The sequence below is a fragment of the Panthera tigris genome, chromosome A2, assembly GCF_018350195.1.
Source record: "Panthera tigris isolate Pti1 chromosome A2, P.tigris_Pti1_mat1.1, whole genome shotgun sequence".
Lineage (NCBI taxonomy): Eukaryota > Metazoa > Chordata > Mammalia > Carnivora > Felidae > Panthera > Panthera tigris.
In genome coordinates, this window is record NC_056661.1 from 149645277 (window position 1) to 149672160 (window position 26884).

The 26884-nt window shown below is 38.8% G+C and overlaps 1 protein-coding gene across 3 annotated transcripts in view; it reads left to right on the top strand.

The window, feature by feature from the left end:
- The window catches only part of NUP205 (nucleoporin 205), a 119826-nt gene that overhangs the window by 73207 nt on the left and 19735 nt on the right, over positions 1-26884 (top strand). For all 3 annotated transcript variants that reach the window (XR_006212906.1, XM_042973062.1, XM_007076258.3), the window contains 15 exons: positions 2250-2331; positions 2876-3040; positions 3351-3475; positions 8058-8172; positions 10111-10260; positions 10829-10900; positions 11490-11647; positions 12151-12231; positions 13018-13209; positions 13732-13999; positions 14090-14188; positions 22250-22398; positions 23853-24044; positions 24910-25031; positions 26681-26819. Coding sequence is in view for 2 of the 3 variants with exons in the window: in XM_042973062.1 (XP_042828996.1) it covers positions 2250-2331; positions 2876-3040; positions 3351-3475; positions 8058-8172; positions 10111-10260; positions 10829-10900; positions 11490-11647; positions 12151-12231; positions 13018-13209; positions 13732-13999; positions 14090-14188; positions 22250-22398; positions 23853-24044; positions 24910-25031; positions 26681-26819 (2109 nt within the window). In the remaining variant the exon portion in view is untranslated. The remainder of the gene's footprint in view (positions 1-2249; positions 2332-2875; positions 3041-3350; positions 3476-8057; positions 8173-10110; positions 10261-10828; positions 10901-11489; positions 11648-12150; positions 12232-13017; positions 13210-13731; positions 14000-14089; positions 14189-22249; positions 22399-23852; positions 24045-24909; positions 25032-26680; positions 26820-26884) is intronic.

Sequence of the window (26884 nt, forward strand, 5' to 3'; positions counted from 1 at the left end):
TGCTGTCGGCAGAGAGCCTGATGCGGGGCCCGAACTCACAAACTGTGAGATACGACCTGAGCCGAAGTCGGTTGCTTCACCGACCGAGCCACCCGGACACCCCATGTTGTTACTTCTTTTGGGTCATTCTGAGTACGTATGGAAGTCACAGTTGTCTATTAGAGGAATCATATTCTTGTTTATGAAAAAATTCTGTGAGAGTAAGTAGATTTATATATGACGGTGAAACCTGTTCATCAACTGGGCTGTGATTCGTGTTTGCGGATGTCGCCATCCGCAGTGACAGTGCACAGGCTGTAGTGTGTGATTGTGCTGTCTGTGCTGTCGCGCGTGGACAGGAGGGCGTAGCGGGACTGTTGCTCCTCTAATAGAGCAGTTGAAGTGATGAGGTTTGTAAGTGCAGCTTCTGCTTGTATTTTGCATCTGTTGTTTCTCCCTCTGCCAGTTGGGTACAATCTGAGGGAGCCTCTGCAATTCTCAGTGTTTCTCACTGTTGAGTTGTCTACTTCTGTGGCTTTCTGGTGACTTACATTTGTGTCACTTCATTGGCTATTGCACTATAGACAGTTTTCAGATGTTCATTTAATCCAATTTATAGTCCCTTTCTATTCCGAATAGCTCGCTGAATAGCTACTATTGGGGAATCTGCTGCTTTTTTTCCCTCTTTGTAGGCGTTTGACCCATTGTATCTTCATGTTAGAAACCACTGCTTGTAGCTAGTTATATTTTGTTGTGTCCTCCTTCGCAGTGTTTTAAAACAGAGACTACTCTGGCATTTTGGATGGGACAGCTCTTCATTTTGTGTGTCACTCTTGCTCATATTGCAAGACTCTTAGCATCCCTAGTCCCCTAACACTGTCTGTCAGTAGTAAACTCTGGTTGTGACAACTCAGAAGGCTCTCACATATTTCTTTTTGTCTTTTTTTGAGTTTATTTATTTATTTTGAGAAAGAGTATTAGCAGGGGAGGGGCAGAGAGAGAGAATCCCAAGCAGGCTCTGCTCTGTCAGCACAGAGCCCAATATGGGGCTTGAACTCAAACCATGAGATTGTGACCCGAGCTGAAATCAAGAGTTGGGCACTTAACCCACTGAGCTACCCAGGTGCCCCTGGTGTCACATATTTCCCAAAGTGCCATCTGGAGTGTCAGTACCACCCAGGTTGAGAACCACTGTTTATAGTAAAATATTGATGTCTAATCTGGCCTTTGGATGAGGTTCTTGAAAACCACATGATAGGGGATGTAGTAGGTGAGGTTCTCAGCTCACTCATATTAAAAAAAATGTTTTTAATGTTTATTTATTTTTGACAGAGACAGAGCATGAGCAGGGGAGGGGCAGAGAGAAAGGGAGACACAGAATCCGAAGCAGGCTCTAGGCTGTGAGCTATCAGCACAGAGCCCGACGCGGGGCTCGAACTCACAAACCGTGAGATCATGACCTGAGCTGAAGTTGCATGCTTAAGTGAGTCAGCCAAGGTGCTCCTCACTCATATACATTTGAGTATGAATTATTATGACCAGTTTTAACATCCTGCTATATTCCTCGAGGAGATTAAGTAGTATCTAATCTCTCAGCCCAGAAACATCAAACTGGTGACAGGCAAAACATTTGTAAAGAGAGAAGATGAGAATTTTATATTTTATTTTAGTTAAGATCCCATACCATTGGGTATATAAATGAAGGGGTCATGAGATGGCAATTTAATGTATTTTTTTTTTTTTAAACTGATTTGATTCTTTGGGAAAGAAAATTGGGGAAGCAAGTTTTGAAACCGAGAAAGTGTTAAAAATTTTGTTTCTTGGGGCACCTGAGTGGCTCAGTTGGTTAAACATCTGACTCTTGATTTCAGCTCAGGTCATGATCTCACGCCTGTGACATCGAGCCCTGTGTTGGGATTCTCTCTCTCTCCCTCCCTCTGTCTCTCTCTCTCTCTCTCTCTCTCTCTCTCTCTCTCTCTCTCCCCCTCTCCCCCTCCCCCATTTTTGCTTGCACTCTCTCTCTCCCTCACAATAAATAAACATTTAAAGAAAATTTTGGTTCTTCAATTATTTCTATAGAGAGCTAACTTACTATTTCAGGAACTGAGTTTCCTATTAAAAGTGTAACTGAAACCTAAATACTTTAGAGATTTGCCTTTTTTCTTTAGAGACAAATGTTTGTGAATGTATATCACATTTATCATAGTTTCTCTCACATTATTAAAGAACTTTATAAATTTGTCTTTTAACAAATCTTTATATGACTCCAGAGTGTAAGTCAGAAGCTGATGGCTGGATTTGTGGAATGTCTGGATAGTGAAGACACAGAAGAATTTGTACGTCTAGAAGAGGGTATGTCTTTCTTTCTTTCTTTCTTTTAATTTTTTAAATGTTCGTATATTTTTGAGAGAGAGAGAGACAGAGACAGAGTGTGAGTGGGTGAGGGGCAGAGAGAGAGAGGGAGAAACAGAATCCAAAGCAGGCTCCAGGCTCTGAGCTGTCGGCACAGAGCCCGACGCAGGGCTCAGGCTCACGAACTGTGAGATTATGACCTGAGCTGAAGTCGGACGCTTAACCGACTGAGCCATGCAGGCGCCCCTAGGAGAGAGTATGTCTTATATTAATGTATTCATTTTTTACTTTATATAAATACTTAATATAAAGAAAACTGTTAACTGTCTATTGGCGATGATAGAGAAGTTTGGAAATCTGCTGGTACAAACCTGTAAGGTTTTGTGGAAACCTCTTCAACAAATGTGAACTCACTGTGATGGCTAATGAGGTAAACTTGAAGAAAAACATGGAGGTTTGGAATGCAAGCTATATATATTTAAATGTGGCTTATGTTGATTTTTGTTTTGTTTTGCAATTTTGTTTTGTGGGTTTCCACATGAAGGATCAGAACTTGAGAAGAAACTAGCTGGAATCCGTCAGGAAACAAGAATCCACATCTTGAATCTTCTCATAACCTCTCTGGAGCGCAATCCACCCAATCTTGCTCTCTACCTGTTGGGCTTTGAATTGAAGAAGCCTGTCAGTACCACAAACCTACAGGACCCAGGTACAGCCATAAGACACACAGACATTTCTTTCTTGTCGTATTTGTTTAGCTAAGTGATCATTCATTGAGTTCTGGACTCATGGGATAATTCACTGAAAGTGAGAGGTCATGTGGTAGGTCAGTCTTTAGGACTTAGACAAAGTCTGGACAAATTAAGCCTTGGAAAATTAGCATTTATTAATTTTCGGTGTCAGTATTTGAAAGGGTGTTTACAGCAGAACATATGTTTATGGAATTTAACTTTTCTAAAGGTATTTTAATGTTTTAATGCAGAAATTTAAAAGTTGAATTTCTTTTTGGTTTCACGTAGGAGTCTTAGGTTGCCCTCGAACATGCCTTCATGCCATTTTAAACATCTTGGAGAAAGGAACTGAAGGGAGAACAGGTCCAGTGGCAGTGAGAGAATCTCCTCAACTCGCTGAGCTATGTTACCAGGTATACAGAAGGCTGCACTTCATAGCACTTAGTAGAAGAAATTTAACTAGATGCTTGAATATATCACAGATGCAGAAGTATAACAATAAGACTTGAGTTGAAATGAGTTTATCTGGTAGTTTGCCTTGTCTTTCATATATAGATTAAATCCATAAAACAGAGACCCCCAGATCCTATAGATCTACAGATCCTATGTGTTGCTCATTTGAAAAATGAGAGAAAACTCGAGGTGGATTTTGACCTGCTAGCGTAGAAAGTTTCCAGTGGTTCTGTTGCATGTTGTTTCTTTTTGAAGACAGCAGTAGATTTGGGTCAGAAGACCTCTGATTCTCATCTCTGTGATTTAGCTAGTTAGTTAGCTAAATCACCTTGGGCATGTCACAAAACTTCTGTTGAGTTTTTTAGTTTGTGCAGTGGGTTGTTATGAGGCTTAACTGAGAATGTAAGATGTGGGTGAAAGTACCTTTTTTTTTTTTTTAAGTTTATTTTGAGAGAGAGAGAGAGAGAGAGTGGGAGGGGCAGAGACCTAGAGAGAGAGAGAAAATCCCAAGCACACTCCTCACTACCAGCACAGAGCCCAAAATGGGGCGCAGACTTACGAACCGTGAGATCATGACCTGAGCCGAAACCAAGAGTTAGGCACTTAAGTATTATCTGTTAGCTTAACTGACTATTAACTGCCACCCAGGCGCCCCCGAAAGCGCTTTTTAAGAACCATGTGAATCCTGCAGCTCTGGAGCTAGATGTAGGGTGGTGGAAAGTCCAGTGGTTTAAACTAGGATGAGAAACTCTGCTTTGCTTGTGTTCACTTACGATTATTTCTTGTTTCATTCATTTGGTGTTTTAAGAACTAGGCTTTATAGGATGCGACTCATTTCTCAATTTCAGTAGCGCCTTGGTTTACATTGCCATAAGAGAGGCATCGTTGACTTCTAGCGAGCTGGACGTTTTTCTTTATTCTCCTGTTTCTCTTTTTGTAATTCCCTTCTATTTTCTTCTATCTCCTGGCTGTCCAGACAGCCCTTCACTGTAAGTACTAGAATCAAAATGAATTCTTCCCTAATGGGGGAATCAACTTGATGTACATTTTAACAACATCACAGAATTCGACATATTTAGATAGAAGTAGTTGATAAGCTTAGTCATCTGGGCTAAAGGAGTTAGGCAGGTGAAGTAAGTGAATGAAGCCAGATGTAAGACAAAAAGGTTGGGAGAGGGAGGAGGAGGAGGAGGAGGATCTGGCGGACCGGGAAGCACGTGCACTGCTAGTTTTCACCATGTCAGCATGTGGGTCCCGGTTTGCCAGATTCTCTGGTTTTTAATACACTGTACTGGCCAAAGGAAGCATGTCTGTACCAGCAGTCTGCCAGCTTATTACATATGCTCTGTGACTTTGCTACTCCAAGCGTGGTCCAGCCTCAGCAGCAGCACTCCTGGGAGCTTGTTAGAGCAGAATCTCAGGCCCCACTCCAGGCCGCTGAGTCAGAATCTGCATTTTAATGAGGCACTGCTCCATTTTTCATGAAAGATGCTTCCTTCACCTATAGGTTTATACTTCACTCTGCTTCAGAAAAAAAATTCAAACTTTGAAGAGCCTGTGAGTTTAGATAACTCTGATTGTAGCAAAGGGAACTAGTTTGGACCTTACTGATACCTTCCTCTCCCGGCAGTATGCGACTTTCTGGGTGCAGAAGTTGAGATCGAGCCTAGACCTGTGCTCTCTCCTCTCAGGATGGACATTTTTCCTGCCTGGTCTTGGGAACTAGGGAGGTTTTTAGGCACATGCTTGTAAAATGGCTAGTAGTGCTTTGGGAACTCCTTTTCTGTGTCCTTCCCCTAATATATTACTTGTCCCACATCTTTGAGCCTCTATTCTTGTATCTTCTTAACTGATCATCTGATACGATTGACTGATTTTGTTTTGTTTGAAGACGTTCATTATCAGCTTATCAAATTTTTATTTGTTAATAGAGTATCAAAAATAATGTCAAAGCTATTTGAAAGACAACATGCATCTGCAGTAGAACTATTTAAGTTGTTACTTTGTGTTCTTATCTTTTTTCCTTGTGTATACCTGTTTGTATAGTTACATTCAACTGACAGTTTTGTGTCCTTTCCCCCTCTCTGTATGAACTTTCTGTACATCATATCCAAGTTTTTACTTTGCTCTAACAAGCACCTTTAGTTACTTTTGTTGTTTTTTGTTTATTTTAAGAATATAATTCCAGAGGTGCCTTGGTGGCTCAGTCAGTTAAGTGTCCAACTCTTGGTTTTGGCTCAGGTCGTGATCTCAGTTCGTGAGTTCGAGCCCCATGCCGGGCTATGTGCTGACAGTGCAGAGCCTGCTTGGGATTCTCTCTCTCCCGCTCTCTCTCTGCCCCTTTCCCACTCGTTCTTTCTCTCTCTCTTTCTTTCAAAATACATAAATAAACATTTAAAAAAAGAATATAATTTCAGACATGGTTTTGCAGTTGATTGTCATTACTGGTTTTATAAATTGACAGTGAACACTGAATTGGCGAATATTGAACCATTGCTCCCAGAGAAAACATAGGTTAGAACCCTGTAAGCCTCTGTCCCGACATTTTCATCGACTGATAATTAAATAGCCAGGTGCCCCATGACTTCAGATTTTAATTTGCAAGTAATCTTGACAATTATAGTATGCATTAAGTAGTGCCAATAACAGATGAATTTAAAATTCCTTTTACATGGAAAGCATCTAATAAGTATTTATAAAATAAATCTTTCACAAATGAAAGTTTTCACTACCACTTTGCCAAATACTAGGATTTGCTTTTTTAATGTTTTATTTATTTTTGAGAGAGACGGCATGAGTGGGAGGGGGCAGAGAAAGAGGGGGGCAGGGACAGAGGATCTGAAGCAGGCTCTTCACTGACGGCAGAGAGCCTGATGTGGGGCTCGAACTCATGAACCGTGAGATCGTGACCTGAGCTGAAGTGCTGAAGTTGATGCTTAACCAACTAAGCCTCCCAGGCACTCCAGGATTTGCTTTTTATAGCTAAAAATTTTGCTGTTTACATTAAGAGGCCTGCCTTATTGACTGAGTATGTATGTATGTATGTATGTATGTATGTATTTATTTATCTATTTAAAGTACGATCCATACCCAATGTGGTGCTTAAACTCATGTGACTCCGAAATTAAGAGTTGCAGTCCCTACTGACTGAGCCAGTGAGGCCTTAATTTTTATTTTTATTTTTATTTTATTTTATTTTTTTTTAATTTTTTTTTAACATTTATTTATTTTTGAGACAGAGAGACAGAGCATGAACGGGGGAGGGGCAGAGAGAGAGGGAGACACAGAATCGGAAGCAGGCTCCAGGCTCTGAGCCATCAGCCCAGAGCCTGACGCGGGTCTCGAACTCACGGACCGCGAGATCGTGACCTGAGCCGAAGTCGGACGCTCAACCGACTGAGCCACCCAGGCGCCCCCTTAATTTTTATTTTTAATGTTTATTTATTTTTGAGAGAGAAAGAGAGGGAGGGAGTGCAAGCAGGGGAGGGGCAGAGAAAGAGAGGGACAGAGGATCGAAAGCAGGTTCTGTGCTGACAGCAGAGAGCCCGAAGAGGGGCTTGAACCTATAAACTGAGATAATCACCTGAGCCAAAGTCAAACACTTAATGGACTGAGCCATGCTGGTGCCCCTTAATTTTTTTATCACTAAAAAGGATGGACAATTTTTGATGGTGGGCTGTATATTTTTTCCTTTCTCTCAAATGTTTTTTGCCGTTTTATCTATTTAGGTATATGATACTCATATACCTAATGGAGAGTTTTATGTATGTTATAGGTATTTCTTATATTTATACAAAAGCAAGCCTTTATCCCCAATTCTATTATTTTCTGTTAAATTTTTATTTAATTTAGAGTTTATATTTGTTATTTAGTTGAATCTGGATTTCTTTGTAATTTTTTTGATTACTTCAATCCTGGTAAGTTTATTACCTTCCTAAGATTCAACTAAATTAAGTATGGTTTTTAGAAGTTACTTCCTGGGTGCCTGGTTGGCTCATTAAGTTAAGTGGCCGATGTTGGCTCATGTCATTATCTCACGGCTCGTGGTTCGAGCCCTGCTTTGGACTCTTTGCTACGCGTCGGATCAAAAAGAATGGAGCCTGGAGCCTGCTTCAGATTCTGTGTCTTCCTCTCTCTCTGCCCCTCTGCTCGTGCTCTGTCTCTCTCTGCCTCTCAAAAAGTGAATTAAAACGCTAAAAAAATTTTTTAGAAGTTACTTCCAAGTGATTTGTTATTAGTAATAGTTAAAATACTTAACTATTTTACTATACTTTTTTAATTAACTATATGTATTAATAAACGTACTGAGGTTGACTTAAACATGAGTTGTATAATAATGTCATCAGCACTATTCCAATCTATATTCTTGAGTTGGGGTGCTAATGATTGCTTATAAGTGAGCATCTGTGTTTATCCATTTTTCTTAAGTTATTGATGGGTCTTAGCTTCTGTTTAGTAAATCTAAGTTCACCTTTTAACTTAAAATTTATAACACAAAAGAAATGATTTGTGGATTTTTTTTACTTCATTTTAACTCTTTAGGTGATATATCAGTTGTGTGCGTGCTCTGATACATCTGGTCCTACTATGAGGTACTTGAGAACCAGCCAGGATTTCTTATTTTCACAGTTGCAACATTTACCTTTTTCTAACAAAGGTAGGACATTATTTTCCCATATTGTTATAACTAATTTGTGAAGTCTATGTGATTTTATTTATATAACATTCAGGGTAGCAGTTACAGTATTTGTGGAATTCCGTTTCATTTTGTTACTTTGCTTTCTTCGTTGTTTTGGGTTGCTTTTGTAATTTGTCACTAAGAAGCCTCATGTTCTAGCTGCTGGCATAAAGTTATTTAAAAATAGCTTGTCAGGGATGGGATTTGATCCTTATACTACCAAATAAAATATTTAAATTGTGTTGAAGAGATAAGAAAATATTTATCTGAGAAGATTCTGGAAATTTAGATTTTTTGAGTGACGGTGTTTAATTAAAATGTCTTGTTTTACTTTTGTTTCTTGTGTATGTATTGAAACCACTTGAGATCTTGAAATGAGAAATAGAAAGCTAAATATAGTGGAAATAACTGAGTTTATTGACCTAACCAACGCAATCCCAGGCTGCCTCTCTTTTATAGGATTCTACTTTATATAATTTTCTTTCTGATCAATTTGTAACAATTTTCTGAATTCGATTTATATCTAGACAGTTACAGTCCATGGAGTTTTTTTTAAGGTTTTTTTTTTTTTTTTTTTGTATTTATGTTCTGGGAAGTGTAAGCTCACGGATTTCATAATAAATTTTTATTACTAGTAATTATCTGCTTCTAATCCACGTTTTAGAGTGATGAAATGAGAGAACTTTGGGAATTATCTAATGACAAACATTTTTCGCTTCATTTTCATAATAAGCATGTCTTATTTTTAATTCTAAGATCTGTTTATATTATAAGTTTTTTAAGCAACCCTCCTTTATACCTAATTAGAAAGAAAAGTTAATGCTTTGTCTCTTACTGTATCTGTCTTTTAAAAATCAACCTAGTTTTAAAAAAAAATGAGTTTTGCCTGTTACTGTGGTGGTAGGGGTGGTGGTTGTAGTACTATTTGGTGTGTTTTATGTTTATACTGTTAGAATTTAGGACTTTAAATCAGGCATATTAAAAATAGTGGAGTCAGAAACTTGTATAAGTGATTCCCAGTCCTGATTTTAGGTTTCATTTTTGGTTTTGTTTCTGGAAACGTTTCAGTGTGCGCAGAGTGGGGAGGGAGGGGCTCAGTCCTTCGAGACAGCCACTTCGCTCACGGCTGCCAGGATGTGCTAAGTTCTTCTCCTCTTCTTGGTGCTGATGCGTGTCCTTGCCCTTTTCTTGATGAACTTGAGAGCCCCCCTGACCTTGGAGACTTTGAGCAGCCTCACACTACACTGCTTTTGTGGGGTGAAGCCACACACCTCTCAGTTCATGGCCCGTGTGAGCTTGGAGTGCTTGGTGAGGTGCCCTTGGTGGCTGTGCCTCAGCTTTCTCATGCTCTTGGTCACCTTGTAGCCCTTTCTGAGGCCCACAGCCGTAGGGTAGCGCAGGGCTGCGGCTGCTATGCTGTGAAGACCAACCCTAATTATATGTGAAATCACATGTCCTGGATTATCTTAAGAGAGATCATAAAATTATGCATTGGGTATTTGTTTTATGAAATAAAAGTCAAACTGCATATTAGGGCGTTTTTTTTTTTTTACAAGTTATATATTTGAGAATTAGTGTTTGTTTTTAAGTATGAAGTCTGTGTTAATGTCAAAGTAGGACAGACTTAGAATTTTATAGATAAGTGTGAAATTATCCTGGTAATGGAAAATTGATTCTCTTTTGTTCTTCATTTGCTTTGGCTCATCTTTATAGACATGGACGTGCTTATTTTTTTTCTCTTAGCATCTGTTTTTGCTTTTTAATTTTCTTCCAGGGTGATAAATTATGATGCCAAGTTTCATAAATTATGGAGTATGTTACTTACGTGAGCAAATATCTGACGAGTTAAGGAATTTAGATCAGTTACGATCCTGTTATTATACTCTAGGAAACTAAACTCATGTATTTAACTTGCAGAGTATGAAATGTCTATGCTGAACCAGATGTCATGGCTAATGAAGACTGCCTCAATAGAACTACGGGTAACTTCTCTGAATCGTCAGCGGTCACATACCCAGAGGCTCCTACATCTCTTACTGGACGACATGCCTGTGAGACCATACTCAGGTGAGTGTGTACATGTTGCCATTTGTTTTCTTGTGCTTCTGACCGGTCCTTGTGAAGGCATGCGCCGCAGTCTTGCGCTTAGCGTGTGATTGTAGGCTAAACAAGTTCTTTCCGTCTTTAGAATTTTTTTCCTTAAAACGCAAAATTTTTAAATTCATCCCATAATTGCTATTTGATTATTGTTTGAAGCATCCGCGTTCTGCTATATTCAAATATTCAGTGGAGTTTGCCACACTGAGCCAGGATGACCTAAGGTATTTTAATGTGTGTTATACATGCAAATTAAACATAAGCTTTTCTAATCATCGCATTGGTGGGAATGGGTCCTGCCTCTTTGGGAGTTCTGATTATCCTCTTTACAATTGTGAAGTGGATCTCCTGGGGACAGAAAGAATTAGATGAATGTTGGTAAGTTCTCATCATCTTTGCATTTCAATTATCCATTTGCAGAGGGCTCTCTGACCTAGCAATAGTGATCTAGAAAAAAAAAAATACCTTGTTATTTCCAAATAAATTTTATGAGTATGTTGTTGTTTTTCCTGATCTGTTATTATTGATGCTCTAACAGATGGTGAAGGAGGAATAGAAGATGAAAATAGGTCTGTCTCTGGGTTCCTTCACTTTGACACTGCTACAAAAGGTAAAACCCTTTGAATCTATAATAAATTTATAGGTATATATTAAATTGCTTAAATTTGAAGAGATAATTATGACACCTGTATCTGCAAATTCTGAACTGGTATAGAAGAGCTATAGAAAGGATTAGTTGTCATTCAAAAATAACTTTTTTATAACTAGGATGAATGAATGGGAAAAAATGTTTTTGCAAATGGATGTATTAGAAATAAAATCACATTTAGATTTCAACACAGTTTTCCATTTCTGGGCTTAACATCCTTTCTTTCTCCCCCCCCCCAACGTTGATTTATTTGTTTTGAGAGAGAAAGTGCGAGCATAAGCTGGGAGGACAGATAGGGAGGGAGAGAGAGCGAATCCCAAGCAGGCTCCATGCTCAGCACAGAGCCTGACTCGGGGCTCGATCTCACTACCGTGAGATCATGACCTGAGCCAAAATGAAGAGTTGGACGCTTAACCGACTGAGCCCCCCAGGTACCCCCTCAACTCCCTTTATTGAACCTAGCACTATCTTTGAGAGTGAGCTGAGTACAACGGTTTGCTCTTCTCCTCACCGTCCCCAATAAAATCGAACCACTTTCTATTTTTTCTAGTACGTCGAAAGATTCTAAGCATTCTTGACTCGATTGACTTCAGTCAGGAGATCCCTGAGCCTTTGCAGTTGGATTTCTTTGATCGGGCCCAGATCGAGCAAGTTATTGCTAACTGTGAACACAAGAATTTACGGGGACAGACAGTCTGCAACGTCAAGGTAAGGATTGTTTTAAAGTGTGTGCAGTATCAAGTGGTTTAGACTTTGAGTCCTCAGACAAAAAGAGAACCATGCAGTTGTTTTCTGATAAGGGTATTGGTTTATTAGACTGTGGTTTTCACTTTTCTAACAGCAGGGAAATGAAACAGAATAGGCGACACTAGCTTTACCTCTTTAAAAGGTTCCCCATCACCTTCCTGATAGTAGTCATGCCACCTAGCTATGGAATGGTTTTACTCTCTACCAGGTAACTGCTAATGGTCTCACTAATAGGAAGAAGATATCCAAGGGCATTTGCGCTAACTTACCTGCCACAGAGGCTCCTTGGTCCCACTCAGTAATGTGAGGGACACCTAATGTTTTTGACTGGAGACTGAACAGAGTCACTTATAGATTATATATAGAGGTATCCAAAACTGTTTCCACTAAGGCAGTTTATAGTAATTGCTAGAGGTTATTATTCTGAAATGGTCTGATTTTTCACTCTTTTCTCAATTCTGTAGCTTCTTCATAGAGTCCTTGTAGCTGAAGTAAATGCCCTCCAGGGTATGGCAGCCATAGGACAGAGACCTCTCCTGATGGAGGTAAGCCCTATTAAGAACTTGTTAGTTTGAATCTTCTACCTATTTAACTGCCAGTTAGAAGACAAAACTGTAAATTGACTTGTAGTTCATCAGTTAGTAAACTACTTGAAATTAAACCTTAATGGAATCTTCCATTTTTGACTTTAAAACTTGTAAACTAAACTGAAGTTAATATCTGGATGCCAGAGTAAGTAACGTTTTTTTTTTCTGCTAAGCTAGTTTAGGATTTGCAACCTGTCCATATTGTGTATTAGACTTCCCTTGTTCTCTGTCGGTGAGGGAAGAGAGAGTGGTTTTTCATCACAGGTGGGGAGCAGTGGGTTAGAGGTCAGGTGAGAAGAACCACACACATGGAAACACAGGTGGCTAGGCCAAAGCAAGAAGCAAAGAAATAAAAGATATGTCAGGGAGACATGCCCTTGAACTTGAGTTTTAGGCAATTCCAGTGCTCTAGAGTAAGTGTAAGTAGATACTACAAAGAAAATGGGGTTAAAAAACCCCTACCACCTCTGCTGACTGGCATGCATGTGGAAGGTTTCCTAAATATACTACAGATGTGTTCAGGTTAACTGACAGAATAAATAACTCTTGAAAAATAGGACTCTGTTGGGGTGCCTGGCTGGCTCAGTTGATGGAGTGTGCGACTCTGGATTTCAGGGACGTGAGTTGGAGCCCCACATTGGGTGTAGAGATTACTAAAAAAGATAAAGTTAAAATCGGACCCTTTTGGTAAAAGATATTATCTGCCCATTTGTTAACCTTGTGATTCAATTTCTGTGGCTTTAGGAAATCAGCACTATACTTCAGTATGTGGTAGGAAGAAACAAGCTGCTGCAGTGTCTTCATGCAAAACGGCACGTGCTGGAGTCATGGAGGCAGCTGGTGGAGATTATACTGACAGCTTGTCCCCAGGACCTCATTCAGGCAGAGGATCGGCAACTGATTATCCGTGATATCTTACAAGATGTGCATGATAAGGTAACGTACTTCCTAAATTGCTTCCTGAACTTCCTTACTTCCTAATTACTTCCCGTATTGCTGAACAGATCTTTATATACTACTTAAAAACACAGTTTCCCACCATCCTTTTTTTCCCCTTTTATGTTAGGAATAAATAGAGTTGTGTATTGCCAGTGTTAAGGCGATCCTTGAGAAAGTCTTCTGTACAGTAATGGCTCTCAACCAAAGTAGGTATCACAATTATGTAGGGAGCTTTTTAAAAATACACGGTTGGATCCCACCCCAGACATACTGAATGGGACACTCTGGTGGGTGACCACTTGTGTGAATTTACATTAAAGACCTCTCTAAGGAATCCTGATAGGAATCCCTTCTGGTTAAAAACACACGTTACCAGTATCATATTTACATTTTTCTATATATTAGCTTTTATTTTCTTTGATCAATGACATTCCATTCTTATATTCTTAATGGTAGGTGAAAGCTCAGGGTATATAAAACCTGTTAATGACTGTAGCTGATTTGTCTTTCTGCTTTAAGATACTAGATGATGAAGCAGCGCAGGAGTTAATGCCAGTGGTAGCAGGTGCCGTGTTCACCTTGACGGCTCACCTAAGCCAAGCCGTTCGCACTGAACAGAAGCAACCATTAGTCTTGGGACCCGGCGAGACCCATTACGCTTTTATGCTCGATAGCTCGTTCGCGTCACCTTCTCCAGCAGAGAACCCGGTGGTGGGTTTTGCTTCTATTGGAGACTCTTCGCTTCACATCATATTGAAGAAACTGTTAGACTTCATTTTGAAGACAGGTTTTTTCATCTAAATTTCTTACAAATCACACCTTTTGTGTTTGTTTTAACTTTCATTTGAAACAGGGTTTGCACTCTGTATCTCCTTAGGTGGCGGATTCCAGCGAGTGAGGACACACCTGTACGGCTCTTTGTTGTATTACTTACAGATCGCCCAGAGACCAGACGAACCAGACACATTAGAAGCAGGTAGAACCAGATAGATTTCTAACCTTTTCTGTTTCAGAGATTTTTAGAGATTCTGTTGTAGAGATTAAGTTAAAAAAAAAAAATCCGTTTTCCGTCTTTTGGCTAAGTAAAGCTGTAATAAAATGAGTCTTTATGGAATCATGAAAGCACTTATGTGAAGTCGAGGAAGAATGTGTAGTTTTTAAAATTAAGACGATAGTACATGAGTACTGTAAAAAAAAAACCCTCAAATACCACTTTAGCTTGTATGCATTTTTAATTCCCTCTCTTTCTCTGGTCCCACTGAACGGTCTGCTGTACATAGCGTGTACAGGTCTTTCTCCCCTTTGCAGAGCATCACGGTGCATATCTAGTTGAATCTTTTCAGATGTCTCCGTTGTTCTGTAATACGGAAGTAATGTTTATTTAACCATTTGCATTATTCATAGACACTTCCATTGTTTCTAATTTTTACTGTCACAAATATGCTGCATCAAATGTTCTGTTATATGCCTTTGTATTTTTCAAGAAGAATGCTTCATGGTAAGATTTCCATGTGAAAGACTATGCGCATTTTTATTTTAATAGATTCTACCAAAGGCGCCTGAGCGGCTCAGTCAGTTGAGCATCTGACTCTCGATTTCAGCTCATGTCATGATCTCACAGTTGTGAGATCTAGCCTCACACTCAGCGTGGAGCCCGCTTAAGATTCTTTTGCTCCCTCTCCCTATATCCCTCCCCCACTTGTGTGAGTGCTCTATGAAAAAAAAAAGAAAAAAGCTCCTACCAAATGGCTTTCTGCCAGTTTAAACCCTTATCAATAGTGTACCTATATCTTTTTGTACTAATGTGAAGTTTTTCTTGAATAAATTCCAAGAGGTAGAATTTCTTGGTCAAAGGTAATGCCTATTTAAAATATTGATAAATCCCACTTTCTAAAATAAAATTAGCATTTAAAAAATTTTTTTTAACATTTATTTATTTTTGAGAGACAGAGTACAGGTGGGGGAGGGGCAGAGAGAGACAGAGCCACAGAATCCAAAGCAGGCTGCAGGCTCCGAGCTGTCAGCACAGAGCCCGTCTCGAGGCTCAAACTCACAAACCATGAGATCAATGACCTGAACCGAAGTTGGACACTCAACTGACTGAGCCACCCAGGCACCCTTAATTAGCATTGTTAATTAAGAGTAATAATCTGGCCTTTTTGGTCTCCAGATATGAAAAATGTTTTTAGCCATTCAGCAAATGAATGTATAATACTCTACACCAGAAATGTCCTGCTATTTAAGAACTTGTCATAAGCACCTTTTGATAATGGACTGCCGATACCCGTCTGAGAACCTTTATGAGTATTTGCTATTTTGTACGCAGATTCTTTTTAAAAAATTTTTTTTTTTTTAACATTTATTTATTTTTGAGACAGAGACAGAGCATGAACAGGGGAGGGGCAGAGAGAGAGGGAGACACAGAATCTGAAACAGGCTCCAGGCTCCGAGCTGTCAGCACAGAGCCCGACGTGGGGCTTGAACTCACGGACCGCGAGATCATGACCTGAGCCGAAGTCGGACACTTAACCGACCGAGCCACCCAGGCGCCCCTGTACACAGAGTCTTAAAAACCACTCTGTGTGTAAGACCCAGATTATCTCATATTATTCTTTACTGGCTAATATTTTTACATGTCTTTCTAAGGATATAATAATAGCCAAATGATGTATTTGTAGAAATGGCCTACCCACTTAAACAAAGCACAAAAATTTTTAGGATCATTCAAAAGAATAGTTCAGAGAAGCTTTTTAAACAGAGAGAAGCTTTTCTTAAGAGATGATAATGGGGATTCCACTCTCTACTCCTCCCCCTCCAACACACCTCTCCATTTTCCTCTTGTCTGAAAATTTTTTAACGTTAGATTTAGTGGAATTGGCAAAGTCACTACTTAACCACTAGGTAGAGCTCTACAACATACTTTTTATAAGGCGTCACTATCAAGATGTAATAAAGTGGTGTGACCACAAAAGAAAATTCTCCTTTGCTTTTAATTTTCAAATGATGTATTTTTAATTTCATCCTTTAATTAGTTTTTTTTTTTTTTTTTTTACCACTTAATTGCTGCTTATTTTGACTTATTTTGCTTACTTATTTTTGCGGGGGGGGGCAAGGCTCAAGTGAGCAAGGGCAGAGAGAGACAGAGAGAAAGGGAGGAGAGAGAGATAGAAGCGGGGCTCACACAGGGCTCATGTTTTGCCCGAATCAGGGCCTTGAACTCACCTGATGTGCCATTTGAACTCACGAACCGTGAGATCATGACCTGAGCCAAAGTCAGATGCTGAACGACTGAGCCACCCAGGTGCCCTATTTGGACTTATTTTAAATAGCAAAGCACTGTATTTCCTAGACACTAGTGTTTTTAAGTTTCAAGTTAGAAATACTAAATTTAATAAATATTTATTGATACCTACTTTTGTGTGTGTATGTGCATGTTTTGACATGGTACCTACTTTCTATTTTATTTTAAAACAGGACCTGAACTTTTAATGTCTACATACTTATTTTTCCATAACCTCTTTTACTTTATTTTTAACATAACTATGTATACTGGATACTGGGCAGCTATTTTTCCTGTTTTGTGTAAAAAGAATCCTACTCACAGAGACGAAATGACTTGCTTGTCTGTGGCAGATCTGATATTAGAAATCAGTTTCCTTGATTTTTTTTTCTCAAGTTTATTATTTTGAGAGAGAGAGAGAGCATAGCATGCACATGGGGGAGAGTCAGAGAGGGAGAGAGAGAGAATCCCAAGCAGGCTCCTCACTGTCAGGGTGGAGGCTGATGTGGGGCTCAGACTCACAGTTCGTGAGATCATGACCTGAGCTGAAGTGGGATTCTGAGCCAGCTGAGCCACCCAGGTGGCTCAGTTTTCCCTATTTTTAATAGAATGTTCCTTTTCCTAGCCATAGCATCTCACGTCTTCATCCTTTTTGTTATTGTTGTCTTTTTGTAGTTTGTAATTATTTCTTTTTAATTTGATAGGTAATACCTACCAGCAGTGTATTTGTAGCTCATAGTACAAAGGGCTAATTTCTAATACGTAAAGAACACCTACGAATCAAACCCAGTAGAAAAAATGGTCAAAGGATTTGAGCACACAGTTTAGGGGAAAGAAAATTCAGTTAGCTCTTAAGCATATATTAGCTTTGTGAAAATCACTGTAGGTGGACTCCATCACCTTGAGTTGGCAATGCAGATGTGGGGAGAAACAAAAGCATATATTCTTGAGTAAAATTCTTTGGAAGATTCATATATGTCAAGAACAGTGTAGTTAAAATCTGACATTTTTTTTTGCATATGTAATCCCTGGGGGTTAGTTGACAAGAGTTGACATCATGACTATCTCTCTTTGTATTCCTTTTGTTTTTTTTTTTAAACTTTTTAAGTGTTGATTTTTATCAGTTTTTGAGAAAGACACAGTGCGCATGGGAGAGGGGCAGAGAGAGAGGGAGACACAGAATCTGAAGCAGGCTCCAGGCTCTGAGCTGTCAGCATAGAGCCCGACACCGGGCCAAAATCCACAAACCGTGAGATCATGACCTGAGCAGAAGTTGGACGCTTAACTGACTGAGCCACCTAGGCACCCCTCTTTTTATTCTTTTCATCTTTTATTTTTTCTCATTTCTACCAGTGACCATGGGAGAAAATACAATTTGACCAAAGCGTAAATGTTTAATATGAAGCCCTGTTGCTGTATTCTTAATTTCTTTATTCGTTTGTTTCTTCAGCTTTAGTATTATAAAAATACTTCACATTTAAATACAGATAATTACAAAGATACGCATTTTCAGCACATTTTTATGAGATTATTATTTTCAATAAAAGTTTATTTATAAAGTCAACTTAGAAAGTTATGCTAACACATCAGAGCCATGATATAGTGCATCTTCCTTAGTTTTATTTTCGTATAAGTTTAGCCCTGTTTGAATGTTCTGTATAATCTCAGTAAAATGGATTAAATTGTTGCAATTTTAAGTACTTTCATTATGAGCTTTTTTTCATAGGTTCTCTTTCCTTTAAATTGGCTCTTTTTTCCCCTTAAATTTGGTAAGTTAATGATACTCAGTTTTGTATTTTCTTTATAAGAATTAGAAATTGTCATAAACATAAGGAATTTTCTTCTCTGCTCATAGTTCTTTTGGGCTCTTGTGACCTTTGAGCAAGAATATTCCTGTTCTTTGTGAAACCATAATATCTATTCATCTTTTTTTAAAAAGAAGATTAGAAAAGACAATCTATTGCCATTATTAAATTTTTGAGAACCAGAGCATCTGGGTGGCTCAGTCAGTTAAGCATCCAACTCTTGGTCTCAGTTCAGGTCATGATCTCACAGATCATGAGTTCGAGCCTCGAGTTGGGCTTTGCACTGACAGCATGGAGCCTGCTTGGGATTCTGCCTCTCCCTCTCTCTGCCTCTCTCTCTCTCTCTCTCTCAAAAGTTTATTTATTTTGAGAGAGAGAGAGAGAAAGGGGAGAGAGAGAGAATCTCAAGCAGACTGTGATATTAGTGCGAAGCCAAACATGGGGTTTAAATCCATGAACCATGAGATCATGACCTAAGTTTAAATCAGGAATTGGTCACTTAACCAACTGAGCCATCCAGGCACCCCATAAATAAACTTAAAAAAATTTTTTTTTTGATAATCTTATTGTGACATTAAAAATTGTTATGGTCTAGGCATTAGTATGATCTGGCATTATAGTATAAATACACCTGTAAGTCATAAAGTAGTGGGACTAAAAGGATTATATAGAGCATATTGCCTGCTCTTGACTCTGTTCTTTGAGTCTGATTCCAACAAGTGACTTAAAAATACCAGCTATAGCTATGGGTGTGTGTAGTAAAATGCAGGCTCTTTTGCTTGATGTGAATTTAGATGTACATTTCTCATCGCTTTTATTCTTTACAACCTGAGTCAAGTCCTAGAACCTGAGAACCTGATTAAAAATTAATAATTGGTCATTTAAAAAATATTTTTAGCTTTTGTTTTTTATTTCAAAATAAATACTGAATGAGGAAATTTAGAACATACTAATAAACAAAGCTAAGAAGAAGTCCCACATTCTACCCTGCTAAGATAACTATTGCAACTTTTGTTATAGCCAGCCATATTGACTTAAAATCTCCCTTGTCTTTTCACTCAGTATTTTATGAGCTTTTTTCTTTGTTAAATAATATTTTTAATAGCTCTATGCATTTTGTCACTTATGGGTATACCATCACTTACCTTGTCCATTTTTGGACATTTAGATTATTTCCGGTTTTTCACAATATGAATAAAAATCTGATCTCATTTGGTGGCTGATTATTTTCACTTATTCCAAAAGCAGGAAATATTAATTAGGTTCTTGTTTTCATAAGGATTATATTCTAGTATAAATGACAGTATATGTATTTATAAAACAGGAAGCATTAAGTTGGGTGATACAGGCTAGATGCCAGCGAACTTTTTCTGTAAAGGCCAGTTAGTGAATATTTTAGATTTTGCAAGTCATATGCTCTCTGTTGCAGCTACTCACCCCTACCTTTATAGTGTGAAGGCAGCCAGAGACTGCAGTTGAGTGACCATGGCTCTGTCACATCACAGCTTTATAAAAACAGGTCAGATTTTGCTCTCAGCCCTTAGTTTTTGAACCCCAAGTATAAATTATAAGAGGTATGAGAAGAAGAAAAATCAAGACTTTCACTGGGCTTTGCAGGTGAAGTTGTATTTACATAGGACTAAATGGAGGGCTCTTCAAGCAAGGCCCAAACTTAGGAGGGAGTAAAGACTAAGGAGGATGTCTTTGCTATAAGCAAGGGTTGTGGAAAATAACGGTTGATGGGAAATAAAATGGAGTGAAAGGGTAGGACCATATTAATGACCTTGCAAATGAAATTGCAGTGGTAAAGCTAGTTGGATTAAGCAGTTGATAGCCACGTTAAGTTACTGAGAAAAGTGCTATGAAGTTGGTATTTAGAAAAATTTGTATGGCAGTGATTTATAAGCTATGTTGGAAGAAGGAACAGTTTGGTGTAAAAGAAACTAATTTGGTGGTTTCTAATGAACTAATTTACCCTCCAAAAACGAAAATTTAAAAGAAAGTTCTAATTAAGTTGCAGCCTTAGAATTTTCTTATTTCTAGGTGGTACTGTTAATAAAATGTGGAACTTGGAGATCTGTTCACAGTTGGAAAACGCAGATCAAGTTGTTTCTTTACGACTAAGCCTGGTCTTCTGCAACCCTTGGTTTCAGTTTTCTCTGTAAAGCCGTAGGGGCTCCTGGCGGAGTGTCTCAGGGTTTGTGTGGAGGAGTCCGGAGAGTGATGTTCCAGCAGCCCTCTGCCCTCATTTCAGCCAGTTTGAAATCTGGAATCTGTGGCTAAAACTACAAATTACAAAGTAGTGGCTTTCAGACTTTTATTCACAACCTTTATTCAGACAATTTTGTAGCGGTCCTGTGTGTAAACCAGAAAAGGTGCTATAGCTCCTCAGGCTGGCTTTTTGAAAACCCATCCTGAGGGCATCTGGTGGCATCCCTGGAGCACATTTCTGAGCTTTCTCTAACCTGTCCGTCAGTAATTAATATTGCGCTACTGTGCTAGCCACTGTGCTAAATACCAGGATAATAATGGTGGGCAAGACAGAATCCAGATGTAACACAACCTGATGTACTGGTAAATAAGTACTATGCAGAAAATGAGATAGTGCTGTGCTGTGTATGTGTAGGGCGTGTTGGATGTAGCTGAGAAGTGATGTTAGAGGCTGGAATGATGAAGACGAGGCAGCCATGCTGAGATCTGAGGAAAAACCCGAAAGATCAAAGTGCAGAGATCCTGAGACCAAAGTGGTGAATGTGAGGGACAGAAAGGGTCATGTGGTGGCAGCCAGCGGAAGAGGGAAAGAGTGGAAGATGAGATTGAGCAGGAGATGGGGACAGATGATGTGAGGGAGTGATGTGATTGAGAAACATAAAAATCCCATACCCTCCTTTGACAGTTATTGAAATTAAAAATAAGTACGACTGAAACAAAATTAAAAGTAGTGGTAAAAATATTTGAGGGGGAAAAATATTATTAAAACTCTGCAAGTTTGCCTTCTGCGAACATTATAATGGGACGTAAGGCACAATGTGGGTTACTTTTATTTTTCATGATTAAACCTTCTTCGTTTATACTCTCCGTTCTGATCAGTTCATCTTGAGAACTTTTTCCTGATTTAAAAATAGTTGCCGTGTAGTAGTTGTAAAAAGTCATAAGATTGGTTTGAAATACAGGTTATGGCTTTATGTTATACATTTTTGAAACTCTTCTGGAAGGTTTACATGAATCTTAGTAAAATATATGATCATATCTTTAATTATCTTTGTATATTTAGATTATTTTCATAAGGGGTATGCTTTTTTAATAAGTATTTTTAATAAGTATTTCAATTACAAAATATAAATAAAATCTGATTTTTTTGGAAGCAGATTTTTGTCGACTTTGTACCTAACTTTTTTTAGTCAAAATTCTCATAGATCCCAATAAAGGATGAAAATAGCTTGATTAGCAGAATAAATACAGGATATTGGTTCTCTTATTGTCTTATAATTCATTTTGATTTTGGGCGTGTGGGTGCCTCAGTCAGTCTGACTCTTGATTTTGGCTCAGATCATGATCTCACAGTTCATGGGAACGAGCCCCACCTCAGGCTCTGCACTGAGCATGGGGCTTGCTTGGGATTCTCTCTCTCCCTCCTTCTGCCCCTCCGCTGCTCATGTGCACGCACATGTGTGCATTTACTCTCACAAAAATAACATTAAAAAAAGTAGTTCATTTGATTTATTTAAGAATAGGGAGTTTATCCTTTTCATAACACAGTTGTCACCTTAGTGTACAATGTGTGCATTGTGTTTTTGAAGTTTAGCTGCCTAGACCCATTGGTTGGTGGGTCCTTGGGTACTACATGAAATAATGGAGGGATTTTTTTTTCTTGTCTAGTCTATATGAAGCTCAGTCATCACACTGTTCTTTATTGGGGTGTTTTAAATATTTTCTGTTGTAACCCTTTTAGCCAAGAAAACCATGTGGGAAAGGCTGACAGCCCCTGAAGATGTATTTAGTAAATTACAACGAGAAAACATAGCCATCATTGAGAGCTACGGTGCTGCCCTCATGGAAGTGGTCTGTCGAGATGCTTGTGATGGCCATGAGATTGGAAGGGTACAGTAACTCCTGTTTAGTATAACAATTGAATAAATATTTTGACTTATTAAGGTATAAACTGAATTAACTTTGCAAATGCATGTTATATATTGAGAATTACTGTCTGCAATATATTTTAGTGAATTGTTTTTAATGTTTATTTTTTGAGAGAGAGAGAGAGAAAGAAAGAGAGGGGAGGGGCAGACAGAGAGGGAGTCACAGAATCCAACGCAGGCTCAAGGCTCTGAGCTGTCAGCACAGAGCCGACACGGGGCTCGAACTCACAAACCACCAGATCATGACCTGAGCTGAGATCAGATGCTTTAACCAACTGAGCCACCCAGGCGCCCCTACTGAATTTTCTTATTTGTTATAATTTGGAATTTCTATTTTATTTATTCATCTGTTTTCTTTATTTCTGTTCAGAATCTCAGTTCAGAATTTTCCCTCAGCATAATCTTTCTGCTGATTGTGAGGTTAGCCTTACACTGGTAGAAATGCTGCTTAATAAAGATCTTTGGTTAAGAGAATACTGGGTACACAGGTTTTATACTGAATATGTCTTTCTTCGCTTTGTGGAGGGGAATTTGCATTTATAATTCTTTAAAATACTGTACCACGCTGGTGATAATACAATGAGAAGATAACTTCCTGCTAATGAAGAGTTTCATAGTATTTGAATCATATACAGCTGATCCTTAAACAACACGGGTTTAAACTGTGTGGGTCCACTTACTGTGCAGATTTGTTTTGACAGATACAGTACAGAACTGTAAATGTATTTTCTCTTTTTTGAACATTTTTTTTTCTCTAGCTTACTTAATTGGAAGAATACAGTATGTAATACATATAAGATAAAAAATATGTGTTAATCAACTATTCATGTATCCACCAGGCTTCTGGTCAGCAGTAGGCTCTTAGTAATTATAAGGTTGTGGGGAGTCAAAAAGTTATACATGGATTTTCAACTGTGCTCCTAACCCCCGTGTTGTTCAGGGGTCAGATGTATTTGAAGATGGTGGGAAACAGGCCTTTAAGAAATAGGATGAATATAAACTGTGTAGTAAGTTCTTAATTATGTTCAAAACAAAACAGTTTAAGTGTTGTTATGCATAGAAAAAGGACTGAAGAGGAGAGAGACCAAAATGGAGTAGCAGTGTTTATCAGGCCACATATATTCTATATGCTTTTCTATGTTTTCTAGGTTTCCTGTAATGTGCATGTAATACTTCACCATTAGGGGAAAAAGCTATTTTTAACAAGTCTCTTTTCTCCTTTTATTAATAAATCAAAATTCTGTATACACAGCTTTCAAGTTTCTCAAAAATAAAAAAAAAAACAACAAAATAAAATGTAATTGCAAGCTACCATTTCCCTTGTAAGAAAAGCTGTAAATATTTTCATATCAAGGGAGTTTCTGTCCTTGGTTTTGGTGGCCATCTCCATGTTTTGGGCTTTGATTTGTTCTTCAGATGCTGGCACTGGCTCTACTTGATCGGATCGTCTCTGTAGATAAACAGCAGCAGTGGCTCTTGTATCTTTCTAACAGTGGCTACTTGAAGGTGCTCGTGGACAGCTTGGTAGAAGATGACCATACTTTGCAGAGCTTATTAACGCCACAACCTCCCCTCTTAAAAGCCCTTTATACTTACGAATCCAAAATGGTAAGACTTTGTATTCATTTGAAGTTAGATCAACCGCTCACTTCCTCTTAGATCAATAGATGTATTAAAGAACGTGAATGTGGCCGACATTTTTAGTATTTCTGTCATGTAAGCTATAATCATTTCAAAGAGTTTTAAATTTGGAACATGTGTTAGAAATGTAGCTTCGAAGCATGCCAAAGATGAGTTGAAGTGATCCCGAGAGGGTTAGCCGGGTAATGGAACTGCTTGCTCCTCATTCAGGTTGCTGATGATGGGGAATAATGGGACGCTGAGTGCTCTGAGGAGAGCAGTAAGCAAAATTGTCTCTTCGCCACAGAATTCAGACTGTATTAGCTGCCTGTGGAACATTCCAACGTAGCTGTGCTGGTTCTGGTTTAAACACGAGATTTTCAATACCATATATAATGCATCATTTCCTTTCCTTCAGATTTGTTGAGAATACTACAGAGTCACAATAATGGAAGCACTAAAGTCTTAGACCGTTATTAACTCCCCCCTCCTTTCTTTATTCAACAAGTGTTTATTAAATACCTGTTATATGCCAGGTGTGGCAGTAGGTGCTAGAGATACAGCTATGAGCAAAACCATCTCTCCCCCCCCCACCCCATATGCCCACATGACGATAAGTAAAACTACAGTTGAGTTGAATACTGTTTCTTGCAAGGCACTGTGCTGTGCCACCTCAGATATGCTGTGTTTAATCCTCGGAGAATCCCGTGTATCATGTGCCCCGCAGAGCTAGCTCGGAATTTCTCTTCAGTATGATGAGAGATCAGAACTATGCTGTGAGAGAGTCTCATTTTGATCTGAGGCCCTTGGATATGATTTCTGTATTGATGCATTTCCTTTTGTAACTTCTTAGGCATTTCTTACAAGAGTGGCCAAGATACAGCAGGGCGCTTTAGAGCTGCTGAGGTCTGGGGTGATAGTGCGACTGGCGCAGTGCCAGGTCTATGACATGCGCCCAGAGATGGACCCGCAGGGGTAAGTGTCCGTATACGCTGGTATTGTTTCCGTACTGTTCCTTCATTGTAAAGGATTAGTGAGGAAAAAGAAGTTCCAAACGAAATCTTCACCATTGGTTTATCATTCTGTTTGAGCAGTACTCTTTCACCTTGATAACTTAAATTTTGGTCCTACATCCCTGCCTTTTACTAGTAAATGGCAGTTGCTAATAAGGGTAAGAGTAGGAGGGACCTAATGCTTTCCATTTGAGAGCAGTAATAGGGAAATAGGAGAGCATTTTGTTAGTAAATGGTTTTCTTCCCAACTTTAGTGTTCTGTTCAATAGAATATATATTTTTAGTTATACTGGTCCTTTAAAGTATTATCGTGAAATTATAATTTGTTGTGGATTTCTTATTCCTGATGACTTGAATAGTATTTTATATTTTTCTTTTTGTAGCGTTTTGCCACCTGCTTGTACATTTGAAAGCTTTTAGTCAAATTATTTTAAGTTTCAAGCTTCTTAACAGATTTCTTGGTTCAGTTTGAATATGGGTTTTGGGTTTTTTTGTTTTTGTTTTTGTTTTTGTTTTTGTTTTTGTTTTTGTTCTTCATTTTTGTCTACTGGCTGCAGCATTGTTAGCCTATCCTCTTGGAAGTAAATAACACTGTTTTACTAATTTTCTTCATAAGCCCATTGCCAAATTGAATATTTGAGTTTTTCTAGGATTAACTTTAGAACTGTTTTACCTCCAGAAAAGAAATGTAGGGTTTTTTTTGTTGTTTTGTTTTCTGAAGTTTTAAACATGACAGCTATTATTTTCGCCTTAGGTAAAGAGGATTGAGTTAATTACATTCCTTGGGTCTTGGCATATAATCACTTGTGTGTGCAAAGCTTTTCTCTTATTTATTTCTGTGTTTTGTGTCCATTCTCTTCATTCGGCAACCATTTTCTTTTGTCTAAAAATTTAAATATTTATAATAAATAATATTTTATTAATACCTAATCTTAAAAGTTCAGTGATATTAGGGGCACCTGGGTGGCTCAGTCGGTTAAGCATCTGACTTCAGCTCAGGTCATGATCTCATGGTTCATGAGTTTGAGCCCCCATCAGAGTCTGGAGCCTACTTCAGATTCTGCGTGTGTGTGTGTGTGTGTGTGTCTGTCTCTCGCTCACTCGCTCGCTCTCGCTCTCCCTCTCCCTCCCCCTGCTCATGCTCTGTCTCTCCTTCAAAATGAATAAACATTAAAAAAAAATTTTTTTTAAGTTAAGTGATTTTACAACTTCGTTTTAACTTTTTAAAGTCTTGATTTTTTAAATCTAATGGGCAAAGTAGATTCATTTTTGGCTGTGGGTATAGGAGGGGGAAACTTGGGGGAAAATAACTTGTTTTTATTTGTTTCTTGCTTATAGTTTCTATGGCCCAAGGGAGCTTTCAGAGTAGAATAAATATGTTTAGGAAATTCCAAGCATTGTCTTCAAATTATGCAGATTTTCTTTACTGAGTTTTTTCATAATTGAAATAACTCCGTTTTTACTGTCTATATGAGATGGAGAATTCTCATTAGTAGCTTCACATCTTAGTCAGGCACCTGTGATTGTTTGCCATGGAGATGGGCAGGAACTGTTAGCGTCCCTTAACTCTCGGACTGTCGCTCTCTCCTTGTTGGGTGGAAATGAATGAAGCATGTTTGGCATGAGAGACCCGCCAGTTTTCATCCCTGCCCCCGTGGACCGCTACCGGCAGATTCTGCTCCCGGCTCTCCGCTTGTGCCAGGTCATCCTCACGTCCAGCACAGCCCAGCACTTGCAGGCAGCAGGCCAGGTAAGAAGAGTCATTGGCCTGGAGGTCGTCTGGTGCAGGGGCTGCGTTTTAGAGTTGCAGAAACC